This window comes from Merops nubicus, unplaced genomic scaffold (assembly GCF_000691845.1).
Source record: "Merops nubicus isolate BGI_N331 unplaced genomic scaffold, ASM69184v1 scaffold16301, whole genome shotgun sequence".
Taxonomy (NCBI): Eukaryota; Metazoa; Chordata; class Aves; order Coraciiformes; family Meropidae; genus Merops; species Merops nubicus.
In genome coordinates this window covers 716-14863 of record NW_008586445.1, presented here as the reverse complement: position 1 = coordinate 14863, position 14148 = coordinate 716, and the positions used below count along the sequence as shown (strand labels likewise).

Below are 14148 nucleotides of genomic sequence, written 5' to 3'. Positions count from 1 at the left end.
TACTTTTTTTCAAAAGCCAAGTTATAGTATGTAAACTAAGGCAGAAAACCAGACTAATTCTATTGAATTTCTAAACAAACCAATATTAAGTCACAGAATAAGAACGGTGTCAAAGAATTAACGCTTCATGATAATATTTCCCTAGAAGACTAGAGATCAATTTTAAATATCATTAATGATTTAAGTATGTTTGGTCCTGCCTCCTGACAAAACCTTTCATGAATACTGGTTACTGTTGAAATTCTGTTCAGGAACAGAACAAACCAGCTTTGAGACACGCAGCTTCAACTCCCCATTTTAGATAATCCCAGGGAGTTAAAAACCACACGAACTGAGCAAAGAGAAGAGAAGCTACTCACGTTCCCCATGTACTCTGAAAGCAGATCCTGCAAGGCCTGTCGCACCGCATTACACTCGGCAACGATACGTTCCCGTCGGTCATCACGTGTGCAGGATGAATCAGCCATCAGGGCTGCTCCACTAATGATGCTCTCCAGGCGCTCTTCCAGGGAAGGCCTAAAACGTTCTTCGCTGAAGGTCGATGGATCCACAATAATTTGTTTCTAGTTAAATAAAAGTTTTGGCAATCAGTAATCGGACCGAGTGGGACGTTACCATTCAGTCATGAAGACCACCAACGTTCACAGCAAACCCCTGATCAGGCATGAAAGTCAAACAACACACAGTTTTGGCACTGAGGATGATTTTCATGAGTTCTTTTGTAGAATTACTAAATGGTTCCCCAGCAGATTACATTGCTAGTCATTTCTTCTGCTGCTTTGACAGCTAAACAAAACTTGGCCACAGGAAGCCTCATTACATGAATGGCAAAAACCAAATGTGCCAGCACAAATAAGGTTCAAAAGTACAGAACTCTTCTTAACTACATGTCAATCTGGACATGCCTTCACTAGTTAACTTGTCAGATATAATTATCCCATCATCAGAACAAAAATCAAGGAAAACAAACATCCAAATTACCCCTTATATAGTGGTTTAATATATAGCCCTCTGTTGTCCTCATTTATTCAGTCTTTCTTCTCTTCACCATTATGCAGGTACATACAATAGCAAAGTGAAACAGGAACAGAAATGTTTCAAACAGTACACAAATAATTTTCTCCATGGCAGAAAACAATCCCAGGGTTATTTTGACAGAATATTAGTAAGCAGAGCTCATGCAGAGAAGCTTAAGGTTGATCAGCAGTACTGATGCATCTGCTGTTCCAGGGCCAATGCCACCACCCACAGATGTTCACTAGGAAGAAGAAGTGCAATGTTTATCACCTTGTGGGTGCTTTGAGGTGATCAATTTAAAAAAGTTTGCAATTTCTTAAGGAAAAATTGCTTGGGTGTTTCGAGATTTGGTTCTTCTTCCTACTGCAGGGGTAGAAGTGGGGGATGTTGCTAACTCTGTAAAAAGAAGCCTGAAAGCTTTTTTGAACTGGGAGTTTTCACAGTCTGTACGCCAGTTAACTTCAACAGCAACATCACAACCACAACTTCTCCCACCAGCCAGCACATTCATCTCCCCATGGGGTAACCATGCAGTCTTCACAGCAGGATTAGAACGTGCCACATGTTCTCCAACACATTCCTCATTTTTCCTGAAAGTTTCAGCCGTGCACATAACAAAATGATAGCATGCTACACCTCCAGAACTGCACTGTCAAAACCAGAGATAATGATTACTTTGTTATCTTCTGGTAGCCATTTAATATTTTACCATCACAATAAAAACACTGGAGTATTGGGGGGCATGTGTGTGCAAAGCCTCTACTACAAGGGCGCAATAACACTCAAACGTTAGCAGGAAATGAAGTGCAGAGATAACATCTGCCAAGAACCCGAGCACATTTGTTTTGTCAGTCTCCTTTGGCAGGAGTGAGATGACAAAGCTACCACGCACAACATATTGGGGCTGGCCTGTTGAACAAGCCCTGCTGCTATTAGAGAACCTCACAAAGCGGAACTAAAAGCTCCAAAGCTCCACGTGAACTGCAAACACTCAAAGAAAGTCTCCAGCCATATACTAGAGAGTTCATAAAGTAAAATATGGCCATTGATCAGAAATCACACTAAATGGTTTGAGCTAAATTAGCCACTCCATGAACCTGAACTGAATAGCTTCTTCAATTTTGCGTGCCCAAGTCAGTCCTTAACATTGTGTGCTGTCACAGGACCTGCTTCCTCTCCCACAGACACCTGCCCAATCCTGCCATCCCCTGGGTGCTGGCCTCAGGCACACTCTTAAGACTTAAATTCCATCGCTTGTAGGTTCAACTAAGTAAAGCCGACCTAAAACTGAAATCACAGTCACAAAGAGCAAGACAATCATAACATTGTCTTGTTACTGAAGAGATCACACAGAAAGGCTTCACATCAGGCACAGGGACAGCTCAAATCGTTCTTTATCCTGGCAAAAGACACATGGCAGAGAAAGAAACAAGAGTGGTAAGACCAAAAGGAGAAGGTGAGCAACAAAAATGCTGTGAGGGTGGAACCTCTCTGCTGGGAGCCCAGCAGGAGGGAGTTGGGCTTGGGCAGCCTGGAGAAGGCTCCATCTGGGGAGACCTTCTGGGGGCCTGCCAGTGCTCCAACGGGCCCGTCAGAAAGATGGCAGAAAGATGGGGATGGACTTTTTATCAGGTCCTGTTGCAACAGGACAAGAGGTGATAGCTTGAAACTAAAAGAGGAAGAAAGAATTTCTTCACCATGAGAGTGGTGAGACCCTGGAATGGGTTGCCCAGGGAGGTGGTTGGGGCTCCATCCCTGGGGGTCTTTAAGGTCAGGCTGGATGAGGCTCTGGGCAGCCTGATCTAGTGGGAGGTGTCTCTGCTCATGGCAGAGGGGTTGGAACTGGGTGACCCTTGTGGTCCCTTTCAACCCTAACAGATTCTGATTGTGTTTTAGCAGAGGACTTAGGAGTGTTGTCTTGATGGTTGGACTTGATGATCTTAAAGGTCTCTTCCAGCTTAAAGTATTCTATGATTTAGACCAGAGAGAAGGAAGGGACTTTTTTTGTGCTGAGGGTGGTGAGCCCCTGTTCCAGGTTGCCCAGAGAGGTGGTTGCTGCCCCATCCCTGGAACCATTCCAGGTGAGGTTGGTTGGGGCTCTGAGCAACCTGCTCTAGTTGCAGATATCCCTGCTCCCTGCAGGAGGGTTGGCCTATATGACCTTGAAAGGTCCCTTCCCACTTAAACCAGCCTATGATTCTATGAATATCTGATAAAACCAGAAGTATTAAACGTCTTTTCCGTGATGGCTTTGTAATATTATAGACAGTTTTAGAGGTAAGTTAGTGCCACAGCATTTAAAATTCAGAGACTGAATCACTGGTAGACACAGGATACTGGCTTCAAAAGGAAAGTGTTCTCAGTAAAAATGCATGGCTGTCCTCAGTAACTTACTGAATGCAAGATAAAGAGTATGACAGATCAGTGCAACACGTCAGTGTGAAACGACTTCATTCCCAACCAAAGATCGTGTTAAACTTCCCACTTCATATTCCTCTCAATAGATAGTTTGGGCAATTCCAAATACATTATTCACTTTTAATAAGTCATTTCTGTCACCTACAAGAATACCTTACATAAATATATTATGAAATAATCAATTTCAAATAAACCAAGGGCTTACATCTAATGTAGCAGCAGGCTAACTGCTATTTCAGAGCTAGTTTAACTTGACAGCCTTCAATCACCAAGAACCACATATATAACTTTGTATATTCCATTAATCCTAATTTATAGAAAGACTTCTTAAAAAATAAAAGCCTACTTTACCTGGGACTCGGTGTATTTCAGTAGATAATGACCTTTCATAGGGAGTATAAATAAAAGGAAGCTGTTGCTAGTAAATCAGGTGAACAAGCACAAGAGTTGGAGTAACCTTTTTTCTTTAAAAAAAACAACAAAGGGTTCAAAACTTACATCAAAGTTGTTTAGAGCATAAGCCAGCTCTCCACCTCCACCCTGCTGCTGGGCAGCATCATCTGCTGCAGTGGCTTGAGCTGCGTTGGAGATGCCCGTGACCGCCTGCTGAAGCTGTTTGTAGATCAAGTCCCTGTTGGCCTTGTAAGCAGCGACGTCAGGGTGCTGCAGACAAGCCTGGGACGCTGTATAGAGGATGGGAACATTCTTCTGCAGGATTCCTCTGGCTGCTGCCATTTGATCACGGTGACCCACGTCTTTCAATTCCTACGAGGAAAATTAAAGAGAAAAAAAATAAATCTGAGAACATTCCCCACATTTAACAGCTGTACGCCATCTCCTTGCACCTTCAAAAGATAGACGGGTTCTTTGCCCGCTACACTCAGATCTATCTTCTGATTGAGTGTCCCTGGTCTTAAGTTAGTTAGTTAGTTCTTCCACTAATTTCAAAACACAACAGCTTCATAAAAACAAAACCAAAAGATATTACTGTAGTGCAATGGACAAATCAAAATCCAAGGCTGGATTTTTGCTCCTCTCCACAGCAGAGGACCAGCAGCTGGAAAGCTGGTAACATCTGTAAACAGGGAGGATGCAGAAGTTGTGAGCACACATTTTTTTTCTCCCCACTCCTTCCAGCTTGCATTACATATAAAATAAAATCAAAGAAACCTTAGCTCTCAGAACAGAATACCCTACATTTTTACATAACTTAAGAACCGAGCCGATTTTTAAATACCAGATGAACAAGAAGCTTCATCTGTAATCTTGTCTTGCACTTGCATACAAGTAGCAAGATCTTCTTGAATTGAAACTCCGAGACTCACAACCAAAATGTTTTCTTTAATCACACCTACAAGATGGAGTTTAGTTTCCTCAAGAGACTCAGGTACTTAATTTTAGAAGAGCAAGTATATCACCTCATTCGGCTTCTTGTTCATCTCCAATGAGTCAAAGTTAATCCAATGACTAACTACCACTAATTTAAGATTAGCTAGGCAAGTCCATACGTCTTTTCCCCAACACTCACTGCTGCAGTTCTCTAAAGCATCATCACTTCCATTTTGCCATAGAAGCACTCTGGCTAGATAAAGCTTGAGTCCAGCATGAGCAATACGTTTATAAAAGGAAGAATGAACACAGTTATTAGCAGTATCATAATTTTAAAGTTACTTCTTAAATCTAAGGAATAGGTGATGAAAATGAAGCAGAGAACTGCTTTACTGAGAAGAGGGGGAAAAAAAATCACCCAACAGACTCTTCAAAATAAATGGGCAATACATGACCTCTGTAAGATACACACTAAGCAGGGAGGGCCCTCCAAGCAGGCTTGCAGATTTACAGATTTAGTACAACCACTTCCCATAGCGTGGAACAATCCATCACAAAGCAGTTTAAGAACATTTATTGCATTGCCACCACAACCCTACTCCCATTTACTGCAATCAGATTTTAGATACATAACCAGCTGGCAATTCATTTTAGACTGTAGCCAGTTTATTTTCAAAGATGAATCTGTGCAAAAAAAGCCCAGCAGTGTCAGAGGTGCGTAAGCAGTTTTGGTTTGTATGTAGTAGCAGAACAAACATAAAATGCTCTACAAGAATTATGCTATTTCTGATAAACGGGGCTGCCCACACCTCTTGTTTCTTTTGAAAACTTACCTACACACAAGAATGAGTCACAACTGTGCTGTGGAACAAAAATTTTACACACAATTTAAGGTTAAGCGCAAGCTATCCAAACACAGAACAAACATGATTTTAAACCCCTTCCCAAATGGGCATTTCAGTGGGGGATTAACCAGTCTCACCACTTTCTTGGACAGAGCTGTAATTCTCTGCCCAGCTGTGACTTTTGCACCATGTTTTAAGCAGCCACGTTGAGTCTGTCCGCTGAGCGCACCAGGCACTGAGTGACATCTCAATTCTCTCTCCTTACCCACACCTGCACTGCTTCATAATGCACAGTCCAAGTCTTGGGAATGAGCATTTCATTAACATTAGCATTTCCCACTACAGCATTAACATAAGGAAATGCTGCTAGGCCAAATCCTGCCAGAAGCAGCACACTACAGCCGAGGTGACTTTCCGCTTACCAGGCAAGCTCAAATGTCCTAAACACAGCAGACTGTAACACGCAGTACTTGGAAAGTATATCTATTCCTTATACAGAAAAAGAAGAAATAATAAACAGAAGAAACTGCTGTCATCACTATACCTGTTGTCTTTTTGCTGCCATTATATTAAGCTTGTCCACTTCTGGTTTGAGGGCCTTGTACTGGATACCCAAATCCTGCTCCGTGCCAGCATTTCTTAGTTTCAAGATACCTTCTTCCACCTAAAAGAATATATATTTTTACATGTTTTCGCAAGTAATATAGTCTACAGTTCAGGAAGTAATTCAGAAAGTACTTCAGAGCAGACAGAGAAAGCAATCTTCTTCTGCCCCCTTTTATTTTTGGAGAGAGATACTTCAAAGGCTAATAGTACTTAAGGCTTAGCCCCTGCTACCTGGTCAGCAGCTACCAGAGACAGCCAAGTACGCACATCTGAAGGAGCCCAGGGCTCTGACAGAGCTGTGGCAGTGGCCAAAGGGCACAAGGAGAATCCTCAAAGCCCTGCCACAAAAGCCGGCCCAGTACTGAATCTCATTTTTTTTCAAATTCTATACAAACCACCTACCCACCCACTTGCTCATGGGAAGAAAAGGCTTCCTCAAGCATTTCACATTCGTTTTATTTAGCCTAGAAAAGCCAATTTAAGATGGAAAAGAAATGGTTACCACCTGCAGTTGCAGAGCGCAGCACATTTAGCTGCAACACTAGAAGTTCAGAATAAAGTGCAAGACAACACCAAATGCTACTGACCACGAGTGCAAAAATAAGTGACAAACCTATTGCACACGTTCTGCTCGGAGGAAGAACCCTAAAAAAAAAGCCCACACTCCAGAAGTGAGCCGCTGAGCAGGGTCAGCACACAGGCTTTGCCGTGCCGGGCAGGGCGAGGCCGCGCGGCCAAGAACTGCACTTACCACTTTGAGCTGAACGAGCAGCTTGTAGACGTCTGCCATGTCCGCCAGAATCAGCAGCCGAGTGACGGCGGAGAGGAGGGCACGGGCTGCACGGACCATGTTCCCTCGCTTCACCGAGGAGCAGGGGTCGTCTGCAAACTCCCCCGAAGCGCTCTTCATCAGCTCGCCTGCGGAGGGGAAAGGGCTCCCAGTTTAACACCCAAGGCTTGAAAACAAAACTGTGGCACGTGGCCACCACATGGTATCAGGGTCGAGGGGCTTGGGCTGGGAAATAACACTTCGGTCCTTATTTCTAACCGTACAGGTGTTTTAACAGGCCAGAATCCTCTGGAGAGGCAAATTCAGCTTGCCCTCGCCGTTCCACACAGGACTGCAGTTATTTCAGAAACTACAGTGTTTCCAAAGCTTCGGCAAAAGCTTTGATGTGCGTGCGTGTAGGAGTTAAGCAGAAAGCAGCAGAAAAGGGCTGTAAACACAGAAGGAACCGCCACAGCTCCTGGGACTGTAAACAACTCGGAGCGATGACCTGGCTGGATGTGCCCTGGTTTGCATTCAAAGCAAGGCACGGCTTCGGAAAATGCTTCAACGTTTCATAGCCTGTGGCTCTGCATCTGGTGCAGAAGCAAAGAATTTGGGTTTCAGATGGTAACAATGCCATTGGTTAACTATGAAAAGCAAAGGCCACTTTACACAGCTAGAGAAATTCCTCCAGAAGGCAAAGCATAAAAGTAATGTCTGCAGATAGACAGAGGACTAAATTTTTGATTCCTCCCCCCTGCTTTCTGGGGCAGCGTTCTGCTTCCAGTACCACAGTTCCTACACAGAGGCAAGTTTTGGAATTCACGTTGTTGTCTTTGGATGTCTTTGCATTTCAGAAACGTTTGGTGAGCAGCTAGGATTTAATTTGGAAAACGCAACGTACTGAGGGCCAAAGATTTGTGAGCAGCTGGAGATGACCAGAAAGCAGACGAGCTGTGTTATAACTGTTGTGTCAGCACCTTCCCAAACTCTCCCAAAAAGCGGCCGTGTGGTCAAATGCAAAACAAAAAGAGCACTTCTCAGGTAAGATGACAAGAAACTGGAATGGTGCTTCACAAGTGAAAGCTGGCAGGGACTCCACGGAGCCTGCTACCAAAAGAGGCTGGGCAAGATCTGCACCAAAATCTCAGGGTGATGCAGTGGTCAAGGGCTCGCCTGCTCCCACAGCCAGGGAGGGCTTCAACTTCATTTTTACAACTCTTTTTTTTTTTTAACCCCTATTTTAACTACTTAAAAATGCCTACAGCTGGAGAGGCTGGGGTTAACCATCCACATACTTGCCATTAAGCAATTAATATCTTGCCCTGGAAGAGTTTCTAGCCTCTCAAGCACTTTCCACCTTCATAGCTAAATACAGCGCAAACACAGCTGCCAGCCTGTCCAAGCAACTACATCAAGAGTCTCAATTTTGTTCAAATGCTCCCTCCTATCTAACACCCTTCCATCATCTTAAATAATACAAGGAAGACTGGCATATAACATCTTAAGATAAAAAATATGCTACTTCAGTACTGTGACATATGAAAAAAGCTCCTGACCAGTTATAAATATCAATCTGAAGCTATCCATGACCCGACCTTTTGAGGAACACAACTCTTTATTTTATCAAGTGTTAAGAGCCTCAGATTTCCAGATGGGTGAAACAATGCATCTCCAGAGATGAAAAACTGCAGCCAGCTGTGAGATTATAAACCCCCTACGCAGCTGATACGACCCTTTCTTTATTCCTTCTGGAAGAGGCTAATAGGAGTGAAATTAATGTCACCATCACAAGTATGAGATCGATTAAGAATCTCAGGATTTAAGGATATATGTCAGAACCAGAATTCACTACAAATATTTCCTCCCTTATTTACTTATATGTAAAATTCTCACATTTCCAACTCCCAGAAGAGAGGGGTGTTATTTTCATTTATTTCCTATTTAAAACAGTTTAAAGAGGTGGCCACTCACTTAATCTGAATCTCAGAAATTGCTAACTAGGTTAAAAACCAAAATTATCCTCTACCCATCTTTTCAGCTGCAATCTTACAAGCCAGTCCTAAGATAAAATGCTATTCCTTTTTATTTTAACAAGAGACTTAAAAAGATTTAGTGAATTTCAAACAGCTTGTCAGGGTGTCAAAAGACAGCCAGCTTCCCTGAATTAAAGGAAGATTATATTTAAAGTTGTTGCATATATATTTATTATTCTGCAAATTAAAGAAAGCTGGCCTTCAGACTTCTTTTACAAGGAAAAAGCAACATAGGGTAGTTATTGTGTGGGTGCATTCGCTGTTCAAACTGGACCCAGTGTAATCTCCTCATTTTCAAATCTGAACCAGAGGTAACACAGCAAGTTTGAAAGCAGGATTTCAACAGTTAAAAGAAATGCAGTGCAGAGGAGTCAGACTATAAGGCTCAGATTATACAGCTGGTACAAATCCTTCTATGAGGAATCGGGTTTTCCAATATAACCTTAGATTTTCACTAGATATTACAAGGGAAAGATAATAAAGCCTAGTGGAGAAAAGAAGAGGAAAGAGTAGCCATACTATGATCCTGTCAATAAAGCACTAAGAATTCAATTAAATCTAATGGAACAAAGCCCATTTCAGAAATAGTAAGATTTTAGTCCATCAAAAGAAAATTACCATTTTCTAGTCTCATTCCCACTGTGCCCACAGGGGCTGCTGGCACTTTCAGACAGCACTATTAACGCTCCTCAGCAGCGCGGTACACGATGACCATGATGGAGAGGGCTTGCTTCACATGAACATGGACAGAGGAGGGAAGCAGCAGAGGAGACAGGCAAGGCAAGACAAGGCAGAGAGGACCTAGGACGTGCACAGGCCCTGGGGCTTTTTCTCCAAGCTAGAAGTTCATGCCCCTGCACCACCCTGTACCCCTCAGCACCTTCCAGCTCACAGCCTGACCCCAGGCTGCTTTGGCAGCAGGATTAGAAAGCCAAAGAGTGCCAGCAGCCATACCTCTGCCTGCTCCTAACACTCCAGCACAGTCCCTAGACGTTCCCATTCCCCACCAAACGAAGAGAGCCACGGAACCAGCTTCAAGGCTACACTATCCTGGACACAGACATGCTGTCTTACCACTAATGCCACCTTCTTGCTTTCTACCATAAAGGATGAGGCCCCATGGGTCCTAATCACAGAACCATAGGGCAGCTTGGGTTAGAGAGGACCTTTCAAGGTCATCTGGTCCAACCCCCCTGCAGGGAGCAGAGACATCTGCAACTAGAGCAGGTTGCTCAGAGCCCCGGCCAGCCTCACCTGGAATGGTTCCAGGGATGGGGCAGTGACCACCTCTCTGGGCAACCTGGGACAGGGGCTCACCGCCCTCAGTATAAACAATCCTTCCTTCTCTCTAGTCTAAATCTCCCCTCTTTCAGTTTAAAACCATCATCCCTTGTCCTGCCACAAGCACTGCTAAAATATTGTCCACGTCTTTCTGATAGTCCCCCTTTAAGTCCTCAAAGGCTACAAGGTCACCCCAGAGCCTTCTCTTCTCCAAGCTGACCAAGCCCAACTCCCTCAGCCTGGCCTCACAGCAGAGGGCTTCCAGCCCTTGGCTCATTTTTGTGGCACTCAATAATGCCATGTCAACTTGGGAGTTGCTACTTATGGCAACAAAAGCTTCTGTTAACTCCTTAATCTTCAATTAAACCCATATCCTGCCTACAACACTCCTACAGTCTGCCAAGAGCTGTCTCAGAGCTCCCTTAGGTTACAGCTTGTAAAAGATCTAAAGTCCTTGACTGGAGGATTACTTCTAATACAAGTGATACATGCTTGAAACATTTTTCTCACAACTGAGAACTCTTCGCAACCTTCCTAGAAATTAAGCTAAATGGTCACAACAGAGTTTTCCAAGAAGAATTCAGAGCTCAAGTTATTCTGCAACTGGCCTCCTTCTGTTCCTTGGAAATCCTGAAGCCACGCATCTTTTGTGAACTACAGCTGAAAAAATGTTTTGCTCATTCATAATTTGCCTCACTGGTTTGTTTTTCAGAAAGCTTCACTCAAACACGGAGCAGAAAGACACCATGCTGAATAAGGAGGTTCACTCCCTGCATTTGCACCTGTAAGACATGATCAAAATCCACAGGACTCATGAGACCATTCATCCACTCTCATACCTCAAATCCTATGCGCAGGCTCAAGCTTTTTAATTTTAAGCTTTAATTTTCGGTCTTTTATGTGAAATTACCACAGGAAGAAACAGATCAGTAAAAGCATAGCTTGTAGCCTAGATACTGCCATACAGACACATACAGGCAGTAAACTATGACCATTAATAGTCCAGAAGACCAGGAATAGCCCTGGTCAGCCTGATCAAAAGAAATCTCCTTCTTGCTCTCAGCATCTGCAGCATGTCTCAGTGCCAAGCACTGGGTAAGAAACGGCTACAGTTCCAAAACACCTCTCAAGAGCACCAGAAGAACCAACCACTTCGAGGTACACTCAGACTTCAGTGCCTGTAAGAAGGTAGAACCCTGAGAAGAGCTTAGAGTGAGGGAGAAGACTGGGCAAGGCCAGCATTGCCCCTTTATTACGCAGCAAAGCTCCAACAGCAAATTAACATAACACACACTGCAAGGATGCTGAAATCCAAGGCGTTGACATCAGATGGCTCCCACTACTAAGTCTCTTCTAAAACCACCATGGGATCTATTCTGAAAAACAGTTTCTTTGCCTCCACTATTCTGTCAAAAATCTAATCTTCAAAGCTGTCAATATTCCAAAGCTTTAAAGGGCCAGGAATCTTACTTTAGGATATTTCATGTACTTATTTAATATTTAAAGCAAGCCGTAATTTATTCTTCCATTGTAAAAATCAGGAAGATTTTGAAGATCCACTTATATTGATTTAGTACGTGGCCATACTATCATTCATTCTAAATAGCTCTTTCCACTTCTTTGTTTTTAACCCCAACAAATGAGATTTTATGAACAAGCGTGCTCACTAAAATCGTGTACCCTCTCAATCTTCTTCTTGCTAGGCTAAAAAAAAAATTTTAATTTTCTCTGATGAGACAAGTTATCTATTGTCCTAATCATCTTCATAACCTCTGCCTACATTCATTCATCTTTTTTTTATTATGGTAACTAAACCACTCCATACTCTAAACAGAGGCATTATTAATTCTATTTTCCTGTCTTCTGCTGGAGATTAATTGTGCTACACATCTATAATCCCACTGATGCCACCAGACACACAGACGCTGCCAGTTTGTGATCACCTCACCACTGAACAAGACACCCAGATTCTCCTCTCCACTTCTGCTCCCCGCTGCAAAAGGCACCAATACCTGGAAGCCCTGCTCAGCACACACAGGCTTTGTGTTACGCTTCCCTTGTCTGCCCAGTTCATCAGTCCAGCTGGTCTATCACAATACTGGAAACACTACATCCAGAGTTTGCATGTCCTTGTTGATCAAGAACTGCAACACCCCCCCAGGCATGGCAGCAATAAGCCACCCCTCTGCTGTGTCTCATTTTTTACCATTTGCTTCTCATTTCCTCAAAGGCTGGTTTGGGTTTTAATTTCCTTATGAAGAGCTGCTCTGCTAAACCTGACTGAACGTTGGCATCACAACAGGGCTTTTATCCCCAGTCATACTGCCCCAGCAGCCCAGCCCTGCTGCAAGTGAAAGCCCACAAGCAGCAGTGGGCACAAATCCCAGAATTCCAGCACCACAGGGGTTGGAAGGACCTCTGGAGATCACCTCATCCAACCCCCCTGCTCCAGCAGGTCACCCACAGCAGGGTGCCGAGGATGGCATCCAGGCAGGTTTGGAATCTCTCCAGAGAAGGAGACTCCACAGCCTCTCTGGGCAGCCTGCCCCAGGGCTCCATCACCCTCACACCAAAGAAGCTTCTGCTTACATCACGTTCAGCCGAATCACTCGGGACTAATCACCATCCACCCAACTTCAGCCGACAGACACAGCTATCCTTGCTACGCACCAGACTTCATGCAAACAGTACAAAGAAGGGAAGAACTGAAGCAACATTAAAGTGGGAAGTTATTTCACCCCAGCACCTCTCAGCTATCAGCTCCACATCCTCTGTCAGAAATCAGTGGAGGAGGGTGGTTTTGGCATCATGTCCATGTGTAGTCTCAAAATCAAGCAGGGCCCAAGAAACAAGCAAAAGGGGCATCCTGAAGGTTTTCATACCAGTCCCTCCTTCCTACCAGCTTCTCACTGCAATAGCAAACTACAAATTCAGCTCATGGAATTTCCTGGGCCTGGGGAGTGAGTACAGCTCCCTAATATCACGACGAGACGTTTGAAGGTACTCACAGCTGCACTCCAACTCAGCTGGGAGCAGCAATCAAGCAAGCACCAAGCATTAGAGGCTTCAGGACAAAGGGGTCTCTTTTGCTGTTGTTTGTTGTTGTTAAATTAAGCCAACTCAATTAGCCCCTTATATTGCAGCCTTCTTTATGTTGATCTTTCTTTGGTCTGTCAACCAGGCTCGTCTAGAACTTCATTTTCAACTAGTATTTCATCACTGTGCAACTTCAGCTACAAACAAGTAATTAATGCTAATGAGTTTTTCTTTTTTTGCAGCAGCAGCCATCACCATTAATACCAGTTGACTGGGTTTCACTGAAGCATAGAAAAAGCTCATGACTGGAAGAATGATAAATGATTTATGAGCAACAATATTTACTTTAGAGTAAGCTCCATGGGCTTTTCTTGCAGGTCTTCTCCAAGAAAGTAAAAGAGAAAATGATAAAAATCAGCACTAGCTGTGGGGGAGGAAGCCTGGAATATTTAATCGAGGTCCTCGTGTTCTATTTGTTGCTTGTTTACATTTTGCATATTCAAGACACCCGGCTCTGTCAAGTCAACACTCAGCTCTTCCTCTGACAATGCTGTTTTGTACACATGCAAATATTGAAGTTATTGACATATTTGAGATGCAGTTCCACAACATTTATAAGCAGGGACGGGCTGGGAGGAAGTTCACTTTTTAGCCCAAACTGAGTTTTAAATGCTCTTCATAGAATCAGTCCTTCTGCTTCTTCTCTCTCTCGACTTGGGACACCCAATTTCCAGCTCTGCCCAGTTCAGACTATTCCTCAAGGAAGCCAGCAAGACAGGACAAGAATCTACGCAAGTGGAGAGACACAGAA

General features: G+C 43.7%; 1 protein-coding gene across 1 annotated transcript in view; it reads right to left on the bottom strand.

Annotated features, from left to right (window-relative positions):
• Positions 1-359: 359 nt before the first annotated feature.
• LOC103780957 (catenin alpha-1-like) overlaps positions 360-14148 on the bottom strand; it is a gene marked incomplete at both ends in the record, with an annotated part of 14069 nt that continues 280 nt past the window's right edge. Inside the window, 4 exons of the mRNA XM_008948662.1 lie at positions 360-563; positions 3934-4200; positions 6154-6273; positions 6967-7133. Of these exons, the coding sequence (XP_008946910.1) occupies positions 360-563; positions 3934-4200; positions 6154-6273; positions 6967-7133 (758 nt within the window). The remainder of the gene's footprint in view (positions 564-3933; positions 4201-6153; positions 6274-6966; positions 7134-14148) is intronic.